This window comes from Heterodontus francisci, chromosome 30 (assembly GCF_036365525.1).
Source record: "Heterodontus francisci isolate sHetFra1 chromosome 30, sHetFra1.hap1, whole genome shotgun sequence".
NCBI classification, from domain to species: domain Eukaryota; kingdom Metazoa; phylum Chordata; class Chondrichthyes; order Heterodontiformes; family Heterodontidae; genus Heterodontus; species Heterodontus francisci.
In genome coordinates this window covers 22,823,768-22,849,097 of record NC_090400.1, presented here as the reverse complement: position 1 = coordinate 22,849,097, position 25,330 = coordinate 22,823,768, and the positions used below count along the sequence as shown (strand labels likewise).

At 43.4% G+C, this 25,330-nt stretch overlaps 1 protein-coding gene and 1 long non-coding RNA gene across 2 annotated transcripts in view; one reads left to right on the top strand and one right to left on the bottom strand.

The window, feature by feature from the left end:
• LOC137346527 (septin-4-like) overlaps positions 1-20,167 on the top strand; it is a 51,509-nt gene extending 31,342 nt beyond the window's left edge. The window contains exons 9-10 of the mRNA XM_068010000.1: positions 17,115-17,214; positions 18,479-20,167. Coding sequence (XP_067866101.1) covers positions 17,115-17,214; positions 18,479-18,550 — 172 coding nt within the window. The 3' untranslated portion in view covers positions 18,551-20,167. The remainder of the gene's footprint in view (positions 1-17,114; positions 17,215-18,478) is intronic.
• The window catches only part of LOC137346622 (uncharacterized), a 66,611-nt gene extending 41,501 nt beyond the window's left edge, over positions 1-25,110 (bottom strand). Inside the window, exon 1 of the long non-coding RNA XR_010968737.1 lies at positions 25,000-25,110. This is a non-coding gene — a long non-coding RNA (uncharacterized lncRNA). The remainder of the gene's footprint in view (positions 1-24,999) is intronic.
• Between the last annotated feature and the right edge of the window lie 220 nt (positions 25,111-25,330).

Genomic DNA, 25,330 nt, shown 5'->3' with positions numbered 1-25,330 from the left:
TGCAATTGTCTTCTGCTTCACGAGGGCACAATGTTAGAATGTTCTCCTCACCTATTAGGTTACTTGTCAATTGCAAGGTAAGACCAAATCTAGCGCAGGAGTGAAAACTTGCTTCACACAGAGGATCTAGAGATCATTAGGAACTCAGTACAGAAATATAAACAGAAGATGTACTAAGACCACAAGGAATGCAGTTTACTCCTCACTCCAGATTGAATCTGAACAAAGAATCCAAGAGATCGTTTATAGTCTACACAAGGTATCGTTCAATGAGAAGTAATGCATCAGTAGAGATAGACAATAAGAACATTTATCAAGATTGTCAAACAGGAAATGGGTGAATAGTTGGAACAAATGTGGGAAATACCAATGTAACAGGGCTGAAAAGTGAAAACCAATCCCCTAATCAATCTCAACTGTCTGCAGAAGTGATCTTATTTGGACGTCGCCTCGTGTTGTCGAGAAACCAGGGGATTTGATTGAAACGTGCTGATAGAAAATGCCTGGTACAGATTTGGCTCAATAGTGAAGAGCCCACAGCCTCACGTCTCAATAGTATACTGGTTTAGAATGTTTGTTAATTTAATCCTGTATTGAAAATATAGCTGGATGAAGGGAAAGAATATAAGTGAACATAAGGTAGACTGATCATAGACACACAGAGTGGGTTTGAATGTTCCAGTTAATCTTTTGCTTCAGGACAACAGAGCACTTTATGAATATCAATATAAAACAGGTCAAGAACTCAAATGCAAAATACTAAAATAGCATGATGTCAAATGGAAATGTGAAATACATTCTCACTGCTGCTTTTGAACTACCAAAGACTGAAAGGGGATATGCAATGTGAACAAAGGATTGCAGCACCATCTGGTGGCATCAGGTATTACCACACGATAGCTTCCTGATAAGGCTATGTTTCTTTCTCAGCATAATGCCTGCCAGCACACTGGAGGGAGGAACATTTACCCCAGCCTATACTGCTGGCCTGGTTTTCGGTGGTTGAACATTCTGCATCGTTGTGGACTCCCCAAACGTTAGTTGGAGGAGTGTAGATTGGCTGCAGCAAGTTGCAAAAGGAGCACTTGTTGCAAAAACAAATTTTTACATTTAAAAAAAATTCTTATATTTGTAGAGTTAATCAGGGATCAATTGAACAGAATTTTCATACTTTACTATCTAAATATCATGCATTCTCCTGCTGTCAGGATATCACAATGTCAGGAATAAGTAGGTAACCCCAGCTGCTAGCATTTCTTTGGCGCAAATGACAGAAAATACATTGGCAGGTGTATTCCTGTTGTTCGCGTAGCATAAAAGTTCATCTGCCTATGTGTGACTAGGCATATTGTATATCCTTTATTGCTTTTGGCAGAACATTCTGGAAGTGATGGGGAAAGTGGGGAGCCAGCAGAGTGGTTCATAGAGGTTTCCACTCATGCCCATTCCAGTTACACCAGGGGCCATCAGCTCTTGAAACTGCATCATCTGCTGTCTAAAAGTCGTCAGGACTGCTACGACCTCCACCAGTGTTTCCTCTGGTTTCGCCCTGCCCCAGCATAGTTCACCATCTTTCGGGTGCTAACACGTACGCTCGTGCTCCACTTGCCCGCAGGAACGGGTGAGACAGGCCGGTGGTGCGCCCACTGCGCGGGGCAGCGGAATCCCACCTCGGTCGGCCGTGTCGACCTTCACTTTCATTGTGCCATGGGGCTTCGTGACACCCTTTGACTCGCGAACCTGTTAGACTTCTTGGTCTGTGGGATGGGAATCTGAGCAAAAAGACAGAGGAGGGGGAAACAAGGATCGAAATGACAGACAAAAAGGTAAGAAGCAAAAGTGGAAGGCAGAGAAAACAAGGGTGAGAAACAAATGGGACCATATTGCAAAATAAAGCCAAGATGACTAATTATGTTAAAAAGACAAGTCTAAAGGCATTGTATCTTAATGCACAGAGCATTCACAATAAGGTAGATGAATTAACAGCGCAAATAGATATAGTTGCGATTACGGAGATGTGATAGCAAACACCTGGAAAGCGTAAATGGGATTGGGCAAAGACAGCATGGCTTTACCAAAGGGAAACCATGCTTAACAAATCTACAGGGGTTTTTTGAGGATGTAACCAGTAGAATGGATAAGGGAGAACCAGTGAATGTGGTGTATTTGGATTTTCAGAAGGCTTTTGATCAGGTCCCACATAAGGGGTTAGTGTGCAAAATTAAAGCACATGGGATTAGGGTTAATATACTGACATGGATTGAGAATTGGTTGACAGATAGGAAGCAGAGTAGGAATAAACGGGTCTTTTTCCAGGTGGCAGAGTGTGACTAGTGGGGTGCCGCAGGGATCAGTGCTTGGGGCCCCAGCTATTCACAATATATGTTAATGACTTGGGTGAGAGAACTAAATGTAACATTTCCAAGTTTGCAGATGACACAATGTTGGGGGGGAAAGTGAACTGTGAGGAGGATGCAAAGAGGCTCCAATGTGAATTGGACAAGTTGAGTGAGTGGGCAAATGCATGACAGATGCAGTATAACGTGGATAAATCTGAGGTTATCCACTTTGGTTGTAAATACAGAAAGGCAAATTATTATCTGAATGGTGAAAGATTGGGAAAGGGGGAGGTGCAATGGGACCTGGGTGTCCTTGTACACCAGTTGCTGAAAGCAAGCATTCAGGTGCAAACAGTTAGGAATGCAAATGGTATGTTGGCCTTCATTGCAAGAGGATTTGAGTACAGGAGCAAGGATGTCTTACTGCAGTCATATAGAGCCTTGATGAGACCACATCTGGAGTATTGTGTGCAGTTTTGGTCTCCTTATCTGAGGAAGGATGTTCTTGCCATGGAGGGAGTGCAAAGAAGATTTACTAGGCTGATACCTGGCATGCCAGGATTGATGTATGAGGACAGAATGGGTCAACTAGGCCTATATTCACTAGAGTTTAGAAGAAGCACAGTGGCGCAGTGGTTAGCACCGCAGCCTCACAGCTCCAGGGACCCGGGTTCGATTCCGGGTACTGCCTGTGTGGAGTTTGCAAGTTCTCCCTGTGTCTGCGTGGGTTTTCTCCGGGTGCTCTGGTTTCCTCCCACAAGCCAAAAGACTTGCAGGTTGATAGGTAAATTGGCCATTATAAATTGCCCCTAGTATAGGTAGGTGGTAGGAGAATATCGGGACAGGTGGGGATGTTTGGTAGGAATATGGGACTAGTGTAGGATTAGTATAAATGGGTGGTTGATGTTCGGCACATACTCGGTGGGCCGAAGGGCCTGTTTCAGTGCTGTATCTCTAATCTAATCTAATCTAATCTAATGAGAGGGGATCTCATAGAAACCTATAAAATTCTAACAGGACTGGACAGGCTAGATGCAGGGATGATGTTTCCAATGGCTGTGGCGTCCAGAACCAGGGGTCACAGTCTCAGGATACGGGGTATGCCATTTAGAACCGAGATGAGGAGAAATTTCTTCACTCAGAGGGTGGTGAACCTTTGGAATTCTCTACTACAGAAGGCAGTGGAGGCCAAGTCATTAAATATATTCAAGAAGGAGATAGATATATTTCTTAATGCCAAAGGGATCAAGGGATATGGGGAAAAAGCAGGAACAGGGTACTGAATTAGACGATCAGCCATGATCCTTTTTGAATGGCGGGGCAGGCCCGAAGGGCCGAATGGCCTATTCCTGCTCCTATTGTCTATGTTTCTAAGTCAATTTCATTCCACAATAGAAAGTAAAGAAAGAACTTGCATTTATATAGCCCCTTTCATGACTTCAGGATGTTTCAAAGCTTCTTACAGCCAATGATGTACTTTTAAAGCATAGTCACTATTGTAAGGAAATGCGGCACTTGATTTGTACACCACACAGTCCCACAAACAGCAGTGAGATAAATAACTGCTTAATTTGTTTTGAGGTTGTTGGTTGCTGGATAAATATTGGTTAGGACATCGGGGATAACTCCTGCTCTTCGAATGTTGTGTAGGATCTTTTATGTTCACCTGACAGGGCAAGTGGGGCTTCACTTTAATGTTTCATCTAAAAGACTGCACTTTTGACTGTGCAGCACTCCCTCACTACAGGGTCATCTTAGATTATGTGATCAAATCCTGGAGCTGGGCTTGAACTCACAACCTTCTCACTCAGAGGTGAGAATGCTACCACTAAGCCAATACATATAAATACCACAACAGGAGGGAGATTAAAACAGGGTTGTATTTGAATGTAAGTGCTCGGGTGAGAGAGAGAGAGACTTGTCATTCCTGCTGTTTTGTGTCCTAAAAGGATTAAGTCAAAGTGTACTTGACATGGACTTTAGATGAACAAGGAGTTCCAGAAGCACTTAGAAACCATCTGTAAAATCAAATCTCATTAAATAGGTAATTGAACACAGATAGGCTAATGACACAAACCAATGATCCCTCAAACCTATTAAACAAGGGTGAAAATGTCCCTGGACCAATCCTGGAAAGTGAAAGAAATTAATGACAAACTAATTTTTTTGTGCTTGATGAAGATTATTCCCCTCTACAAGTTCTAGGTTTTCTTGTTAAATGGACAGTTCAGAGGAAGCCCCTCCTCATGTCTGTAGGCTGTTGCTTAAATACTAAAAGGGTGTTAGGGATCTAATGTAAAAGATAGGGAGGTGCATCCAATGTTCTGTTTATTATAGAACCCTTTCTTGAATTGGGTTTGTGCTCAATCCTCCAATTATACTGTGGAGTGGTTTTGGCAACAACAGAACAATTGGGCAGATTGGTTCATGTATTTTCCAGAAGTGAGGAATGTCCAAGAACAGGAAGTAAAAGTCACATTTGCACCCAGTGTGAGCCAGAGTTTCCCTGCAGTCAGATGCACAGGGCACAGCACTGTCAAAGCAAGTCGTGTTTAACTGCTTCCAGTGACACTGATGGCTGCCTTCAGTGATACTGTTGTCTTTAGAGGTAGCCCTGTAATGTAATGCAACATAAGCAGTGAGGCACATCATGCCAATACCTTTGTAAGTATGAAGATATTGGGCTGTGGAAGAGCTAGGTAGCCGTGCATATTGGACAATCCCACCATGTTGGAGGGGGTGGTGGTGGGGGAGGAGATTTTCCACAATGATACCAGGGCTGAAAGGGTTAAATTAGGAGGACAGGTTGTATAAACTTGAAAGAGGGGTGACCTAACTGAGGTCTTGGAAACAATAAAAGAGTTCGATAGGGTACAGACAGAAATTATTACTGCAGTGGGGAAATCCAGGACAAGGTGGCATAATCTTAAAATTCAAGCAAGGCCAGTCAGGAAATACTTTTTTTCATACAGTGAAAATCTGGAACTGTCTCCCTCAGAGGCTGTGAATGCTGAGTCAATTGAAACTTAAGATTGAGATGGATATTTTTTGTTAGGTAAGGGTACCAAGGGATATGCAGGGAGGACAAGTTAATAGAGTTGAGATCAGTCACAATCTCATTAAAAGTGAGAGGGACTGAATGGTCTACTCCTGTCCCTATACCTGAATGAATTCTCCACCCTCAGTCCAGAATAACGAGAGATTTGGGGTCAGCCTATGTCCCAGTTATACTGAGGCTGGCCTGTTTCTGAGTTTTACTGTGTGGTATGAAAAAGAATGTCTAGGGACCTAGTGAATTGAATCATGTTGAAATCTATATTAAGAATTTAAATTAAATTAAAAATGTTTTTGGTTCTGTTGCAGGTTGAGCTAGGTTGAGTCCCTACAAATCAAGTCATTTTGAGACCTATGTTACTCAAGATCCTCTAGTCATCTCAGTCTTCTGTCTTAAAACCACCAATAAACAAGACCAATTAAAGCTCTAGAAAGTTTTGTAGTCCCTTAGTAATGTATAAATACTATTTATCTCAATTAACGCTAGGCAGATCTTGATCAAACATAAACACCCATTTTAACACACGAAAAGCAGGATTACATGCATTGGAGAATGGGATTACTGCCTCAGATTTAATCCACTTTTATTCAGTGCTAAAATAGGCCCTGAGAAAGAATCTCACCACCTTAAGGAAGTGCATGACCAATCTCTTGTGGTTGGATGGGAAGAACATCATATCAGTTTCTTCATATTACCAAGATATTTTGCAGGAACTGGACCTGAAAGAAACCTGAAAGAGTTTTGATCTTGTGATGTCTCCTGTTGATGACTTAAAACAAAACACAAAATGCAGGAAAGGCAGAGATTATCCTTGTTGAGTAACCCATCTAACTTTCACCGAGATGACCCTTCCATATGAACAGAAGTAGCCCATTCAGCCCCTCAAGTCTGCTGCACCACTTGATTCAATTATAGTCGATCTGTACCTCAACTCCATTGATGCAACATTGATCCACATCCCTCAATACTCTTACCTGATAAAAACCTGTTGATCTCAGTCTTAACAATTTCGATTGACCCAACATCCACAGCCTTTTGATGGCACGTCTAACTTTTCCACTACCCTTTGGTTGTAAAACCACTTCTTTATTTCATTCCTGAGTGGCCTAGCTCTAATTTTAAGGTTGTGCCCCCTTGTTCTGGATTCGCCTACCGTAGGAAATCAATTGGATACAGAGAAGCTATCATTCTTTTAACATTTTAAACACCTCAATTAGTTCACCCCTCAACCTTAACCTTGTTAGCATTGCTCAGTGGTAGCACTGTCACCTCTGAATCAGAAGGTTGCAGTTTCAAATCGGACTCTAGAGACTTGAGCATATGCTTTAGGCTGGCGCTCCAATGCACAAGTGCTGCACTGTGGGAGGTGTTGTATTTTCAGATGAGATGTAAAAGCAAGGCTATGTCTAATCTCTCAGGTGAGTATAAAAGATCCATGAAACTATTTTGAAAAACAGCAGGGGAGTTCTCCTGCTGTCCTTGCCAATATGTATTCCTCAGCCAACATCCTAAAACAGATTATCTGACCATTATCAAATTGCTGTATGCGGGATCTTGCTGTGTGCAGATTGGATGCCACATTTCCCTACATTTTAACCATGACTGCTCAACTGGAAAAGGGCTAATTTCAATGAGTTAAAGAGAAATCTGGCACAGGTGGATTGAAAACAGAAGAGATAGTTTGGATACAGACTAGGCACTCCTATGAGGGAGAAAGGAAGGGCATCCAAAACTAGACCTCCCTGGATGACTAAAGAAATAGAGTTTAAAATGAAACAGATAAAGGAGATTTATGATAAACGCCAAGTTAAAAATACAGTAGAGAGTTAGGATGAATACAGAGGGCAGAATCTTCCTAGTCCCACGGAGGAGAATTTGAAGGCGGAACCGGGAGCATACTTGGAGATTTGGGCAATAGGTAGTGGCCCAATGCGTACCCACCTCCCACCCATCTTGCCAGAGGCAGGTGAACATCGGCAGTGTCGGGTAGCCAATAACGATCAATTAACTGACTAATGAGGAGTACCGGGAGGACTCCACCAGGATCTTTCCAGTATTGCAGCAGACTCCTGCTGAGTGTGGAGCTTGGCAGCTCCATGGAGGCAGCCTCCCAGTGGCAAGCCCAAGGACAATGGGAGCTGAAGGTTGCGTGTCCCAATGACAGAGCTGTGGAGTTGACAGGACACACCCGTGGCTGAAACAAATCCTCGGCAGGGCTTTTCCCTCCACTCTAATGGCTCTACTAGCTTCCAGCCTCTTCATTTTTGCAATTTTATTAACGCTTTTAAGGGCGCCTCCATTTTGAGGTGCCCTCACGTGCTCTTTTCTGCCTGAGCAGTGTCCACCTCTCGGTAGGGCTGCTGGCCATCCCCAGCTGACCTCTGGGCCTGCATCCTCAGGAACCTGCCAACCGTCCTTAATAGGACGGCGGAGACAGAGGCGGCCAATTAGGAGGCCACCTCCCGAAGATTGTGCCAGAGTGCAGACTGCGGACCCGTGTAGGGTTGGGACCAGGAAATGGTCCCGATTCTTGAAAATAAGCTTTCAGATGCTTCCACCCAGAGAATGCAGAGGAGAACTAAAAAAGAAAATGAGGAAAGTGAATATATGAGAAAATATCAGCAGTTAATATGAAAGAGAACACTAAAGACTGTTATAAATATATAAAACGTTAAAGGGTAGTCAAAGGAAGGGTGGGGTCAATTAGGGACAAGAGGAAATGTTCTTTTGTAGGTAGAGGTCATAGTTGAGATACTAAATGAGTGTTTTCACTAAGGTGTTGCCTATGGCACAGTAAAGGAGGATCTAGTAGGGAAATTGGACAATATAAAAATAGATAAAGGGATGGTGCTAAAAAGGTTGGCAGTACTCGGAGAAAAGTCACCAGGTCTGGATGGAAGCATCCTAGGTTGTTGAAGAATGTCAGGGTGGAAGTATCGTAGCCTCTGATCACAACCTTTCAATCTTCCTCCTTGGATATGGGAGTGCTGCCAGATGACTGCAGGATTGCAGATGTTATACCCATGTTCAAGGAAGGGGAGAGAACTAGATAAACCAGGTAACTGCCAGCCAGTCAACTGAACATCAGTGGTAGGGAAACATCTAGAGACAATACTCTAAAACAAAATAATTGCCACTTGGAAAAATATTGGTTAATAAACAACAGCCAACACTGTTTTTGTTAAAGGCAAATCATGTCTGACGACCTTGATTAATTAAATAACTGAGAGGATTGATTGAGGTAGTGCAGTTGATGTACATATGGACTTTCATATGGCTATTACATATGGATAGAGTGCCATATTGCTCCCTCTGCACCGTGCCTTCAAACAGGAACAACATGGGTTAGATACAGTGTTCCCTCTGAATTGTGTGAATGCACAGCTACGCAGCAATCTGAACACACCACACAGTGCGACAAATAGGCAAGGCACGACAAAGAAAAAATTAGAGAGAACATTGGTTAGATAGAGTAAAGTGCTGTCCCTTCAATCAGTTCCATGTCAGGCATGATATGGGTTAGGTAGAGAGTAACAAAAACCCCAACACTGTCTGTTCAAACATTCTGGTGATCAAAGATTTTTTTTTTTTTTTGAGAGATACAGCACTGAAACAGGCCCTTCAGCCCATCGAGTTTGTGCCGACCAACAACCACCTATTTATACTAATCCTACATTAATCCCATATTTCCTACCACATCCCCACTATTCTCCTACGATCTACCTACACTAGGGGCAATTTACAATGTCCAATTTACCGATTAACCTGCAAGTCTTTGGCTGTGGGAGGAAACTGGAGCACCCGGCAAAAACCCACGCGGTCACAGGGAGAACTTGCAAACTCCGCACAGGCAGTACCCAGAATCGAACCCGGGTCACTGGAGCTGTGAGACTGCGGTGCTAACCACTGTGCCGCATGGGTTAGTTATAGAGCAAGTCTCCATCTACATTGCGCAATATGCACTCTCAGGTCAGGTACAGCATAGGTTAGTTTCACCCTGCAATTTCAATACCTCATCTCTATCCAGCAGATGAACCCAGCTTCGCTAATTCTTGTCTAATTGGGATGTTAGAATTTTCTGATGTGAGGATCTCTTGCAGTTTGTAGCCACCAATTACAAATCAGCTTTTCTATTAGACATAGAACAATTAGTATATATATACAGGGTCATTTAGCTGGTAGAAATTAATTTTGAATGTATTCCTGCAGTATATTTGCTTCCCTGGCTGGGTACACGTAATGTAACTTAATTATCATAGTTCCAGTCCTGTGACTAGTTCTCTGTGAGAGCACAGATTGTTTTACCTATATGTTTACAACTGTTACTGGAGAGGAGATAATTGAGGTGAATAAAGTATTAAATGGTATCATAGAATGACACAGGACAGAAGGAGGCATTGGGACTGTCATGCCCATTTGTGCTCTTTTATAAAGCTATCCCACTCCCCTACTCTTTCCCCATTGCCCTGCAAGTTTCCCTTTAAGTATTTTATACAATTCCTTTTTGAATGTTGCTATTGAATCTGCTTCCACCACTCTTTCAGTCAGGGTATTCCAGATAACAAATTGATGTATAAAAAAAAAAATCCTCATGTTGCCTCTTGTTCTTTTGCCAATCACCAGAAATCTGTATCCTCTGGTGACCAAACCTTCACCCACTGGAAACCATTCCTTGTGTACACTTTCAAAACTGTTCATGATCTTGAACACCTCTATTAAATCTCCTCTTAACCTTCTCTGTTCTAAGGAGAAAGACCCCAGCTTCCCCAGTCTGTCCAGATAACTGAAGTCCCTCATCACTGGCACCATTCTAGTGAATCTCGTCTGCACCCTCCCAAACACCTTGACATCCTTCCTAAGCGTGGTATCCAGAATTGAACACGGTACTCCAGTTGATGCCCAACTTGTGTTTTATAAAAGTTTCACATAACCTTTCTCAGTTTTTTGTGCTTCATTACTCTATTAATAAAGGCAAGGATCCCATATGTTTTATGAACAACTTTCTCAACATCCTGCTACTTCCAAATAGCAAATTATTGGGGAAAAAAATTCTGAGGATAGTACTAATCAACATTTAGAAAGGCACGGATTAATAAAGATAGCATGGATTTGTTAAGGGAAGGTTGTGTCCGGCTAACTTGATTGAAGTTTTTGAGGAGGTAACAAGAAGGATGTAACATTAATGGATTTTAGCAGGAACTCCTGCAGCAATGTCCCTGGGGCTGAGATGATTGACCTCCAACAACCACAACCATCTTGCTCTGTGCTAGGTATGACTCCAGCCAGCAGATAGTTTTCCCCCGACTTCATTTTGGCTAGGGCTTCTTGATGCCACAGTCTCAAATGCTGCCTTGATGTCAAGGGCAGTCACTCTCACGTCACCTCTGGAATTCAGCTCTTTTGTCTGTGTTTGGACCAAGGCTGTAATGAGGTCTGGAACCGAGTGCTCCTGGCAGAACCCAAACTCCACATCAGTGAGCAGGTTGTTGCTGAGTAAGTGCCACTTGATAGTTTGCTGAAGATTGACAGTAGACTAATGAGGCGACAGTTGACTGGATTGGATTTGTCCTGCACAGGACATACTTGGGCAATTTTCCACATTGTCCAATAGACTGTACTGGAACAGCTTGGCTAAGGGGCACTGCCAGTTCTGGAGCACAAATCTTCAGTACTACAGCCAGGATGTTATCAGGGCCGATGGCCTTTGCTGTATCCAGTGCCTTCAGCTGTTTCTTGTTATCACGTGGAGTGGATTGAATTAGCTGAAGACTGGCATCTGTGATGGTGGGAACCTCAGGACGAGGATCATCCACTTGGCACTTCTGGCTGAAGATGGTTGCAAGTGTTTCAGCCTTCTCTTTTGCATTGGGCTGGGCTCCCCCACCATTGAGAATAGGAATGTTTTTGGAGCCGCCACCTCCAATTAGTTGTTTAATTGTCCACCACCATTCATGACTGGATGTGGCAAGACTGCAGAGATTTGACCTGATCTGTTGGTTGTGGGGTTGCTTAAATTTGTCTATTGCATGCTGCTTCTGCTGTTTAGCAGTCCTGTGTTGTAGCTTTACCTGGTTGGCATCTCATTTTTATGTATGCTTGGTGCTGCTCCTGGCATGCTCTCCTACACTCCTCATTGAACCAGGGTTGATGATACTGGTAGAGTAAGGAATATTGTGGTTGAATACAATTCTGCTGCTGTTGATGGCCCACAGCATTCTCATGGATGCCCGATTTTGAGCTGCTAGATCTGTTCTGAATCTATCCCATTTAGCACAATGTTAGTGCCACACAACATGATGGAGGGTATCCCCAGTGTGAAGACGGAACTACACCTCCACAAGGACTGTGTGTTGGTCACTCCTACCAATACTGTCATGGACAGATGCAGCTGCAACAGGTAGATTGGTGAGCACAAGGTCAAGCAGGTTTTTCCCTCTTGTTGGTTCTCTCTCCACCTGCCACAGGGCCATTCTGGCAGATATGTCCTTCAAGATTCGGTCAGCTCAGTCACTAGTGGTGTTACCGAGCCACTTTTGATGATGGACATTGAAGTTCTCCACCCAGAGAACATTTAGTGCCCTTACTACCCTTAGGTTTTCTTCCAGTGGTGCTCAACATGGAGGAGCATTGATTCATCAGCTGAGGGAGGGTAGTAGGTGGTAATCAGGAGGTTGCCTTGCCCATGTTTGACCTGATGCCATGAGACTTCATGGGGTCTAGAGTCAATGTTGAGGACTTCCAGGGCCACTCTCTCTTGACTGTATACCACTGTGCTGCCATCTTTGATGGGTCTGTCCTGCTGGTGGGACAGGACATACACAAGGATGGTGATGATGGATTCTGCAACATTGTGGGTTATGATTCGCTGAGTATAACTGTGTCAGGCTGTTGATCGAGTAGGCTGTGGAACAGCTTTCTCAATTTTGGCACGTCCCCGAATGCTAGTGAAAAGGACTTTGCTGGGTTGACTGGGCAGGGTATACGTTTGTTGTTTTGGTGCCTAGGTCGATGCCAGGTGGTCCATCCAGTTTTATTCTTCTTTGACGTTTCTGTCGTGGTTTGATACAACTCAGTGTCTTGCTCGGCCAGTCCAGAGTAAGAGTCAACCACATTGCTGTGGATCTGGAGTCACATATCGGCCAGACTGGGTAAGGACAGCAGATTTCCTTAGCGAACCAGGTAGGTTTTTACGACAATTGGTAGTTTCATGATCATTATTGACACTAGCTTTTTATTCGGATTTATTAATTAATTGAATTTAAATTCCCCCAGCTGCCGTGGTGGGATTTGAACTCGTGTCTCCAGAGCATTAGTCTGGGCCTCTAGGTTATTAGTCCAGTAACATTATCACTTTGCTATCATCCCCTTGACAATATATCATATCAGGATATAAGAACAGGGAGGTTATACTAGAACTGTATAAAACACTAGTTAAGCCACTGTTAGAGTGCTGTGTACAGTTCTGGTTACCGTGTTGCAGGAGGGATGTGATCACACTCGAGATAACAGAGGAGATTTATAAAGATATTGCCAGGAATGGAGATTTTTAGCTATGGGGAAAGATTGGATAGGCTGGGGTTATTTCTTTGGAACAGAGGAGGCTGAGGGGAGCTTTAATTGAGGTCTACAAATATTAGGGACCTAGGCCGAGTGGATAGGAAAGACCTATTCCCTTAGCAGAGAAGTCAATAACCACAGCGCATAGATTTAAAGTAAATGACAGAAGGATTAGAGGGAAATTGAGATGCTTTTTCACCTGAAGGGTGAGGAGGGTCTAGAACTCACTGCCTGAAAGGATGGTAGAAGCAGAAACCTTCATCGCATTTTAAAAAAAAATGCTTGGATATGTACCTGAAGTGCTGTAACCTACAGGACAACTGACCAACAGCCAGAAAGAGCTAAAGCCAGAGGTTAGGCTGTGTAGCTCTTTTTCAGCTGGAACAGACACAATGGGACGAATAGGCTCCTTCTGTGCCCTAAACTTTCTATTTTTCTATCCTTCAAAGATTTGCCTACATACACCCTCAGATTTCTCTTGCACTCCCTTTAAAATTGTATCCATTTAATTTGTACTTCCTTTCCTTATTTTTCCCGTCACTCTCCTCTGTGTTAAATTTCATTTGCTATGTATCTTCCTATTTCACCAATCTATGCCCTTCTGAAGTTTCTTACTATCCTTCTCATTGCTGCATTTCTGCCTTTTATGTCATCTGCAGACTTTGAAATGATGCCCTGCACACCCAAATCCAGATCATGAAAAGAGCAGTGGTTCTAATACTGACCCCTGGGGGACAGCGTCCTTGCAGCCCACCCTGTTCTGTGATCTTCAATCACAACTAATGCTATCTCAAAGGACCCCGGTGAGAGAGCCAAATCAAGCAAAACTCCCAGTCTGAAAAACAACCATTCACCAACATTCCCTTAGCTAGTTTCATATCCACACTGCCAATGTCCCTTTAATCGCATGGACTTCAATTTTGAAAAAAAAGTTAACTATATAGGGCGGCACAGTGGCGCAGTGGTTAGCACTGCAGCCTCACAGCTCCAGGGACCCGGGTTCGATTCCGGGTACTGCCTGTGTGGAGTTTGCAAGTTCTCCCTGTGTCTGCGTGGGTTTTCTCCGGGTGCTCCGGTTTCCTCCCACAAGCCAAAAGACTTGCAGGTTGATAGGTAAATTGGCCATTATAAATTGTCACTAGTATAGGTAGGTGGTAGGGAAATATAGGGACAGGTGGGGAGGTTTGGTAGGAATATGGGATTAGTGTAGGATTAGTATAAATGGGTGGTTGATGTTCGGCACAGACTCGGTGGGCCGAAGGGCCTGTTTCAGTGCTGTATCTCTAATCTAATCTAAATAAGGCAGAAGCATTTGCAACAATCTTCAGCCAGAAGTGCCGAGTTGATGATCCATCTCGGCCTCCTCCTGAAGTCCCCAGCATCACAGATGCCAGACTTCAGCCAATTCGATTCACTCTGCGTGATATCAAGAAATGACTGAAGGCACTGGATACTGCAAAGGCTATGGGCCCTGACAATATTCCGGCAATAGTACTGAAGACCTGTGCTCCAGACCTTGCCGCGCCCCTAGCCAAGCTGTTCCAGTACAGCTACAACACTGGAATCTACCCTGCTATGTGGAAATTTGCCCAGGTATGTCCTGTACACAAAAAGCAGGACAAGTCCAACCTGGCCAATTACCGCCCCATCAGTCTACTGTCAATCATCAGTAAAGTGATGGAAGGTGTCATCGACAGTGCCATCAAGCACCACCTGCTTAGCAATAACCTGCTCTGTGATGCTCAGTTAGGGTTCCACCAGGGCCACTCAGCTCCTGACCTCATTACAGCCTTGGTTCAAACATGGACAAAAGAGCTGAACTCAAAAGGTGAGGTGAGAGTGACTGCCCTTGACATCAAGGCAGCATTTGACCGAGTATGGCATCAAGGAGCCCTAGCAAAACTGAGGTCAATGGGAATCAGGGGGAATACTCTCCGCTGGTTGGAGTCATACCAAACGCAAAGGAAGATGGTTGTGGTTGTTGGAGGTCAATCATCTCAGCTCCAGGACATCACTGCAGATGTTCCTCAGGATAGTGTCCTAGGCCCAACCATCTTCAGCTGCTTCATCAATGACCTTCCTTCAATCATTAGGTCAGAAGTGGGGATGTTCGCTGATTGTGCAATGTTGAGCACCATTCGCGACTCCTCAGATACTGAAGCAGCAAGACCTGGACAATATCCAGGCTTGGGCTGATAAATGGCAAGTAACATTTGCGCCACACAAGTGCCAGGCAATGACCATCTCCAACAAGAGAGAATCTAACCATCTCCCCATGACATTCAATGGCATTACCATCGCTGAATCCCCCACTATCAACATCCTAGGGGCTACCATTGACCAGAAACTGGAGTAGCCATATAAATGGCTACAAGAGCAGGTCAGAGGCTAGGAATCCTGCAGTGAGTAACTCACCACCTGACTCCCCAAAGCCTGTCCACCATCTACAAGGCACAAGTCAGGAGTGTGATGGAATACTGTCCACTTGCCCGGAAGAGTGCAGCTCCAACAACACTCAAGAAGCTCAACACCATCCAGGACAAAGCAGCCCGCTTGATTGGCATCCTATCCACAAACATTCACTCCCTCCACCACCGACACATAGTGGCAACAGTGTGTACCATCTACAAGATGCACTGCAGCAACGCACCAAAGCTCCTTAGACAGCACCTTCCAAACCCGCGACCTCTACCACGTAGAAGGACAAGGGCAGCAAATGCATGGGAACACACCACCTGCAAGTTCCCCTCCAAGTCACACACCATCCTGACTTGGAACTATATCGCCGTTACTTCACTGTTGCTGGATCAAAATCCTGGAACTCCCTTCCTAACAGCACTGTGGGGGTACCTACCCCACATGGACTGCAGTGGTTCAAGAAGGCAGCTCACCACCACCTTCTCGAGGGCAATTAGGGATGGGCAATAAATGCTGGCCTGGCCAGCGATGCCCACATCCCGTGAATGAATTTTTTAAAAAATGTGGTACTTCGCCAAATCCCTCTTGAAACTCCATATACACAGCATCAACCTCACTACCTTTGTCAACCTGCTCTGTTACTTCATCAAAGAACTCAATCACGTTATTCAGGTACAATTTACCTTTAACATATCCATTCTGTCTTTTTTTTGGCCCATACTTTTCATAATGCCAATTGATTATGTCCCAGATCATGTAATCCCAAAGTTTCCCCAGTATTAAGCTGACTGACCTCTAGTTAACCGGATTCATCCCTGTTTCCTTTTTTAAACAGTAATGTAACATTTGCAATCCTCCAGTCCTCTAGCACCACCCCAAATCCGAAGAGGACTGGAAGATTGTGGCCAGAGCCTCCACAATTTCCACCCTTACTTTTGTCAGTAATCTAGGATTTATCCCATCTGGACTGGGTGACTTTTCTACTTTGCATGCTGCCAACCTTTCAAGTACCGTATCCCATCCAATATCGCTACTGCCTCCTCCCTCACTGCTACATTGGCAGCATCCTCTTCTCTAGCAAAGACAAAGTTCTCATTCAGTACCTCAGTCATCCCCTTTACCTCCACAAGATCTCCTTTGTGGCCCCACCCTTCCTTTGACTACACTTTTATTATTTGTGTTTATGAAAGACTTTTGGATTCCCTTTTATGTTAGCTGCTTAATCTGTTCTCATACTCACCCTTTCCCCTCTTATTCCCTTTTTTAGATCTCCTCTGTACTGTCTTTATTCAACTTGGTTCTCGACTGTATTATGAGCTTTACATTTGTCATAACCTTCCTTTTCAGCCTCGTTTCACTCTATCTTTTGTCATCCATAAAGTTCTAGATTTCAATGCTCTTCCTTTCCCCCTCGTGGAAATATGTCTATGCTGTACACAAACCCTCCTTTTTGAAGGACTCCCATTGTTCAATTACTATTATGCATGTCAATTTTTGATTCCTTATAAATAAGGTGAATAAAGAACATTATGTCAAGGTACATAGGCAAGTAATGGAAAGTTGGGATTTAACTAGGATGGAATCGAAGCTGGATCGCCAGTTCACTGATGTAGAAGTATCCTCCAAATGTTTCAGTAACTTGTACTATTGTACGCTGCAGATTTTCACAGGATGGCCATTCCTAAAACATACACAACGCACATCCTAAGTGAAGTTTAATCAAATGTCCCCACAATCTTTTTCAGCAAACTAACGAGGGAGAGTGGCACAGATTTCTCGATTCCCATTATATCAGGATTGACGGACAATGAGACGGAGAAAATAATCCGGGAGAAGGATGAGGAGGTAAGAAATGCTCTGTCTAATTTAATTAACCCTTTTTAGTGTTTGACCGCCCTGAGGACTGTGAGGAAAATTTAAAAATTAATTAGTCTGTTGAGTGCAGGGATTAAATCAGTTTTAATGAGGAAAATGCGCAGGTTAACTTTTTACTGACTCTACTTGGTTTACCCCAACTCTTCAACAGGAGTATGCATCTCTCACTGTGACACTAAGACATTTAATGGGGATCTTACATAAGGGTGGAATTTCAGTCACAATTGGGGCAGGATTTTGATATGTTGGATCAACCCCACTGTGATTGCAGCTTATTTTCCTGGGCTGGGTTCAACTAGTAGGCAGGACAAAATCCCAGGGCTATCGCCACTCCTCATTGGGAGTCCAACACAGTGAAACAATAGTTCTCCTCATCTAAGAGCTTATCCATAGGAGGACATTGCTGCTGGAGTCTGCCTTGGGCCTCTGTCTTGGTGGTAAATGCCCTGGCAGGGTCAGACTCAAGGCAGTATATAAGGTATCCCTACCAGAGGAGTTGATGATAATCAATCAAATGGGTCAACTGAGATTGATTATCATGTTCTGTACAGTTTCATTTAAGATTTGGACCTTTATAGTGTTCAAAGTGATCTAGAATCAAACCCATCAATTCACTTATTCACTTTTTTGCATACCGACTTCTAAGCCAGATTTAAATATTGAAATTAGAAATGCATTGTAGAACCATATCTTAAAAGTGTCAGACTCAATTTTTAATTGCCACTGAATGAACCCAGATGGAAAAGAAGTTTGAAGGAGTTGGAAGGAGGAGATGTGGTCAGATAGTCAGGAAAGTTATTCAGTCTGCCTTCCATTGACCTGGACCTGCCTCCTTCATTCTAGCCTTCTTCAATCTGCAATGCAGAGGCAGGAAATGTGCTATATAAATACACAGCCTTTTCTTTTAGTAGTGGGATATTACAACTGGTCATCGAGCTAGCAAGCGAGGGTATGGGTTTAGTGGGGGGGGGTGGGGGCTGGCAGTGCAGGGTGCAATGGGGCAAGTCAACCCATAGTCCTGCTTTTAATTATTGGAAAATGCATGTATGTGGACTTCAAGGGTTAGGACAGAGTCAAACATGGCCGTAATGCCCTCCATTGTCATTTGGGCAAGGTAGCTGGGAGTTATCAGTGACCAGAAGCACACGCAATAGCAGGTCTCAAGGGAAGGGGGAGGTTGGGAAGAGGCCTTTTGTGAAAAATAGTTGATCTTGTTGCCTGTTTTGTATTCTAGTTGCGGCGGATGCAAGAAATGCTGCAGAAGATTAAGCAACAAATGCACGGCCAGAATCCCGAAGGATTGTAGCACATGGTGCTTGTCACTTTCTTCATGGATTTGAGGTGTTTACAGTCTGTTACCCCTTCCTGAGGGCACAGAGACTGTTCCTAGTCACAAAGCTTCAGGGCTGGGAGCTCAGCCTGTTTAAATCACTAACTGCAGAATTCGACATCTCGCCTTTCACTGGGAATAAATGCATCCATTTTATTAGACCCACTAATTTAAAGCACTCAGAATAGTAGGTACCAAACCTGGAATTCATAACTGCAATAAATGTTGCGTGTTGTCCATAAATTTGAGTATTTTAGACATGATTTAAGAATCCCACTTTGCTTTGCTGAGAACAGGCTGAATCTCTCTCGCTCTCCCAGATTTATGTAGCTATGATCTATCCTGCTGGTTTAAGAGTTGTTCTTACTCCAATTACATTGCTAGGGTTTCCCAGTTGCGGTTAGACTGATTAAACGCTACCAGTCAGAACGCTTGTGGTCAGCGTTTGACGTGGATGGAACCTGACAGACATTTCCAAACATTTTGGCAGCATAAGCTTTCGACTCACAGTTTCCAAATTTCAACTTCAGCATCACACCATTAAAGTTAAGTCTCATCTTCACATCTTTTTCAGAGTTTGCAGATTTTAGCTTTACTGAAAGATCTGAAGCACCAAGAAAACAGTGGATCTAGTAAAAATGAATATGGCCTAAATATGGAAATGAGGAGGACACCAGAATATGGAGAAAAGCACTGGAAAATTAGGGGAAAACATGCTGGCAATAGAAAAAAAACAATGGAAATCAGAAAGCAGACCATTAATGTTCGGAACCATAGTAAGTTCATTCAGAATGAGGCCAAAAGCAACTTATAGCTTCTCTTAAAAGATATTTTGTGTTTTAATGAAATGTTGAAAATTATACACTGTAATGGTCACTTACTAATTATTATTTAAAAGGTTTTCAAATCCCTACACAATATTCGCCATTAAGTTGATATTGCAAAATAAACAAATGTTCTGGGTTGTAATCATGGTCTGCAAAGACACGAAAGACTTGGCTATCGTCAGATTCATAAACATTGCATTCCTTCCTAGGTCAAATAATCTATAAAATATGACACAAGAGTGACCCATGGCTCAACAGATGAGTGTATCACCTGGTGTGATTCCCAGACATACAGACCATGTAGGCCCCAGGTTCAATCCCTGGTCTCCATTACATTTGCTGATCCCAGTCAGGGCAGTGGTCCTTAGTGTCATTGCACTAGGGAATGGCGAATTGAGCCAAGGTTTTTCCTTCACACCGCTTTCTAGCATCCCTTGCTGGACACTGGGTAAAAGCAGGGCTTGTGTCAGGGTGAGCAGTGTTGCTCCCATCCTCAGTCTACTGCTCTTCCACCACCTATGAAGAATTCCCATTTGGGTTCGATATGGGAGAGCAGCCAATGCCTGTGGAACTGCACTCCAGCATAAGATAACATCTTCAGGAGCATGAGGATAGAAAACTGATGCAGGTGAAGTAAAACTTCCAAACTAAAATCTACTGCTTAAAAGGTTCTCTGAATGAAATGGTTGTGTGGTGCAGGCAGCTTTCCAAACAAGCACTAACCAAACTTTAGCTCCACGGATGTAATTAGTGTATTTGCCAATCTAATGAGACTCATCCTCTCCTGTCACAATTTGAATAAATATTATTAAAAAGGCTGCACTGTTCATATTTGTTCTTTGTTGCACATAACCTATGAGCTGTTGTCAACTACTCAAGTTTAATCCTCGACTTATATTTAGGTAAATAAGATGTAGCTACTTCACCCTCACTTTTGTCATCTACCTTTATATAAGAGGAAGTTGTACAGTGGCAGAATGCTCCTCAATACAGATTGATAATGAAAACCTAGGGCTGGTATAAGGTTGAAAGACCAAGGGAAGAATTTTAACCGTCTCCAATGGAGGTGGAGGGGGTTGGTAAAATGGTGTGAGTCTGCGTCGGGCTGGCTTCCGTGTCTTCCCGCTGCTGACCAATTTTACCGGTTGCAGGCAGCCGAACGATCAGGCGCCAGGCAGGTAATTAAGGTAGTTAAACAACGAATTGTCAGGTATTTTTCTACCTTTTCTCTGATTTTACCAATAGTGCATTGCATGCACAGAGGCTCCACGCCTTGCATGCTCAAAGGAGATGAGATCTTAGCAGTAGCTGAATAGTGGATGAAACTGGCAGCCATACTGTGAAGTTCTCTACCAGCTGTGTTGAAGAAGCGATGCTGTCAAATTTGGAGACACTGCAGTGGTGGGGCCAAAGTGAAGTGCTGCTAATGGGAAAGTGTTTCCCAGGTCCACAGCAGCCACTGGAGGCAGGGCAAGTTCTCGAGAGGCTCATCGCAATGGAGATTTTACCTGGCTATGGGGTTAATGCTTTGAGTTTGCCACTCCTCCTCACTGGAGGAGTCAGAGTGATGGGGATGCAGCTACGTGGAGAGCCTGTGAAGTAGCCAAGGGAGCTCCAGTGGCCTGAGGAAGCCATTGGACGTGGACTAGGAGGACGCATAAGGGCAAGAGAGCAGCTTCATGGTTGCAGAAAGTGCTACCCAGCTCAGAGGGTGTGCTGTCAGAGGCTCAGCTGCAAGGAGATGTCTGAGCACCAATGTCTATGAAGACTGCTATGAGCTCATTAGGGACTGTTAACTTTTAAAAAGAGAAAGTTGAATTCCCAGGTATTACTGAAAGAATTACACGACAAGATTTCACATTTTAAACAAAAAACTTTACAAGAGTTAAAGAAAAACACTACTAACAACACTACAATTTGGAAACATATTTTAAATTTAAAATCTTACAGAACATGACAATGTCCACTTCAAACTCCAAATCTCAACAGAACAATCCTGTTTGGCTGTTATTTCCACCCCCAAGAATTCCCTTATATGTTACATGATCTGGTTTGTTCACTTCTCCTGGGACAAATCCAAAGTGTACCATAGCATTTAGGAATTCACTTCGATTTCCTTTAATTCCTTACCTATCTTCTGAGGTATCAGTTCTCCCAGATCTAGACTTACTCAAAACAGAAATACCCCTCGTTTCTGATGGACTCTTTTGTTCCTAAGCCCAGTTGACTTCCAAAAGCCTACTGCTTGTCTGAAGCCAACAGCTTTCCAAATGCCAATTGTTTGTCCAAAAGCCAATTGACTGACTGACTCAAAAGGCATCTCCCTAGCAACATCTATCTCCATAGAATGTGATACAGGTAGGATGTCCCAAATAGCAATTTAAACTAATTATTTCCAACTCCAAATCTTCTTTGTTTTAGGAAATCATATGAATTGTTTAAACCCTGACTGAGGCAGCTGCAGGCACACCGTCTCCATCAAAAAGTTCAGAGAGGTTCCCATTGTGTAGGAGCTTCACACTTTCCATTATGACCTTACTAAATAAACATGGGCCACCCTTTGACTTGTAAGCACCCTAGGTTTGTTTGCCAGCTTTTCAAACCAGGTGTTTCTATTCGTCTTGCATTAAAAAAAAAATCAACTCCCAAATTAAAAGTTACCTCTAGAAAATTAATACAAGCCATGAACTCAGTGATCGTAACAAGACTGTGTTTCTCCAGGGAGGTGGTAGTGGAACTGTTTGGTATTCTGGAGCAGCAGTTGATGCCAATGGGAAGGAGCAGACCCCCAATGCCTGTAACCTAAAAGGTGACATTGACACAACTTTTTTCACCTCTGGTTTGTTCCAGAGATTGTTGGAGATCTATGTGGCAGTTCTTAGTCAATGGCCGGTCGCTGCATTAAGGAGGTTATGGATGCCATCTACTGTCGGGCTGGCCAATATATCTAGTTCACAACCAATCAGGGCAGTCAAGTTGAGGGAGCAGATGGGGTCATGGTTGTATTTCCCCAGATGCTGGGGGTCATTGACTATACTGATGTGGCCATGAAGGCTCCCTCAGAGCATCTGGGTGGCTTTATCAACAGGAAAGGGTTCTACTCCCTTAATGTAGCAAAAAACATAAAAACAGACTGTAAAAGCTTCTATAGGTATGTAAAAAGGAAACATTTGGCTAAGACAAAGGTGGGTCCAATACAGGCAGAGTCAGGAGAATTTTATAATGTGGAATAGAGAAATGGCAGAGAAGCTAAATGATTACTTTGTGTCCATCTTCACTAAGGAAGATACAATAAATCTCCCAAAATTAGAGATCCAAGGGACTATGGAGAATAAGGAATTGAAGGAAATTAGTATTCGTAAGAAGGTTGTATTCATAAAATTAATGGGGCTGAAGGTTGATAAGTCCCCAGGACCTGACATTCTACATTCCAGAGTGTTGAAAGAGGTAGTTATGGAGATAGTGGATACATTAGATTCTAGAGCGGTTCCTGCAGATTGGAGGGTAACAAATGTCACCCCACTATTTAAAAAGGGAGGGAGAGAGAAAACGGGGAATTACAGACCTGTTAGCCTTATATCAGTCGTTGGGGAAATGCTAGAATCTATTCTAAAGGATGTGATAAATGGACGCTTGGATAATAATGATCTGATTAGGCACAGTCAACATGGATTTATGAATGGGAAATCATGTTTGATGAAACTGTTGGAGTTTTGAGGATGTTACCAACAGAATTGATAAAGGAGAGTCGGTGGACATGGTATACTTGGATTTTCAGAAAGCTTTTGATAAAGTCCCACACAGGAGATTGGTTAGCAAAATTAAAGCACATGGGATAGGAGGTAATATACTGGCATGGATTAAGGATTGGTTAAAAGGCAGAAAGCAGAGAGTAGGAATAAATGGATCATTTTCGCGTTGGCAGGCTGTGACTAGTGGGGTACGGCAGGGATCAGTGCTTAGGTCCCAGTTGTTCACAATATATATCAATAATTTGGATGTGGGGACCAAATATAATATTTCCAAGTTCACGGATGATACAAAACTAGGTGGGAATGTGTGTTGTGAGGAAAGATGCAAAGTGGCTTCAAGGGGATTTAGACAGACTTAGTGAGTGGGCAAGAATGTGGCAGATGGAATATAATGTGGAAAAATGTGAGGTTATCTACTTTGGTAGAAGGAATAGATGTGCAGAGTATTTCTTAAATGGTAAGAGATTGGAAAGTGTAGATGTACAAAGGGACCTGGGTGACCTTGTCAATAAGTCACTGAAAGCTAACATGCAGGTGTGGCAAGCAATTAAGAAGGCTAATGGTACGTTAGCTTTTATCGCAAGAGGATTTGAGTACAGGAGTAGTGAAGATTTGCTTCAAGTGTATGGAACCTTGGTTAGTCTACACCTGGAGTACTGTGTGCAGTTTTGGTCCCCTTACCTTAGGAAGGATATTATTGCCATAGAGGGAGTGCCACGCAGGTTCACCAGACTTGTTCCCGGGATAGAGGGACTGTCCAATGAAGAGAGATTGGGGAAACTGGGCCTGTATTCTCTACTGTATATACATTCTTCTGTATTTGAAGAATGAGAGGTGATCTCACTGAAACCTACAAAATACTGAAAGGGATAGACAGGGTAGATGCAGATAAAATATTTTCCCTGGTTGGGGAGTCTAGAACCAGGGGACACAATTTCAAAATAAGGGGGAAACCACAAGACCGAGATGAGGAGAAATTTCTTTACTCAGAGTGTTGTGAATCTTTGGAATTCTCTACCCCAGAGGGCTGTTTGAGTATGTTTAAAGCAGAGTTGACAGATTTCTAAATACCAATGGCATAAGGGGATATGAGGATAGTATGGGGAAAAGGCATGGAAGTGGATGATCAGCCATGATCGTAGTGAATGGCGGGGCAGGCTTGATGGGCTGAATGGCCTACTTATGCTCCTATGTTCCTATCTAAGGACTACCCACTCCCCATAAACACTTATAAAGGTCTCCCATCTCAGCTATTTGAATGGAAACAACCCACTGGCCAGGCAGATAGCTGAGAGTCTCTTAATCAAAAACAAGAGTTCAGTTTTCACTTGGTTAATTATCCCATCTGGGCCGCCACTGCAAGTTTCAGGTAGATGCTACCTGAATAAAGGTGAGACAAAGGCTACCCAACCTGCCTCACCTTGGCATTCTTGACCAAAATAGACCTCCAAGGTACAGAGTCAAGTCAGAGAGTTTATTAGGTTTCGAGTCATACAGCACTGAAACAGGTCCTTTGACCCACCAAGTCTGTACTGACCAACAACCACCCATTTATACTAATTCTACATTAATCCCACATTCCCTTCCGTTCTCCTACCACCTACCTACACTGGGGGCAATTTACAATGGCTAATTTACCTATCAACCTGCAAGTCTTTGGCTGTGGGAGGAAACCAGAGCACCTGGCGGAAACCCACACAGTCACAGGGAGAACTCACAAACTCCGCACAGGCAGTACCCAGAACTGTACCCAGGTCGCTGGAGCTGTGAGGCTGTGGTGCCAACCACTGTGCCACCCTAAGCTATAGCTAAGATTTAACTAAGATATATAAAGTTAATACTTAACAATTGGCAATAGGTATACAGCAACACTCAGCGCTGGTTCTTCCTTCTGAGCTCACTGGGGCACCGACTTCTCTCGTTCTTCTCTTGCTGTGTTCTGTTGACCGTAGTCTAACTTCCCCTTCTAAGTGTGCCAATGATGTCCCATAACCCCCTATCTTTTATCCTTCTTGGGGTGCTAGGATATTTCCATATTAGGTTATGAATTGTTCCAAGTATCCTAATTGGTCCAGGTTGACATCATTGTTATACCCTAGTTAGTTAATGGTTCAATCTACACACTTTACAGATGTTTCCTGTTTCTTTCTATTTTAGCAAGGATCCTAAATGCCACA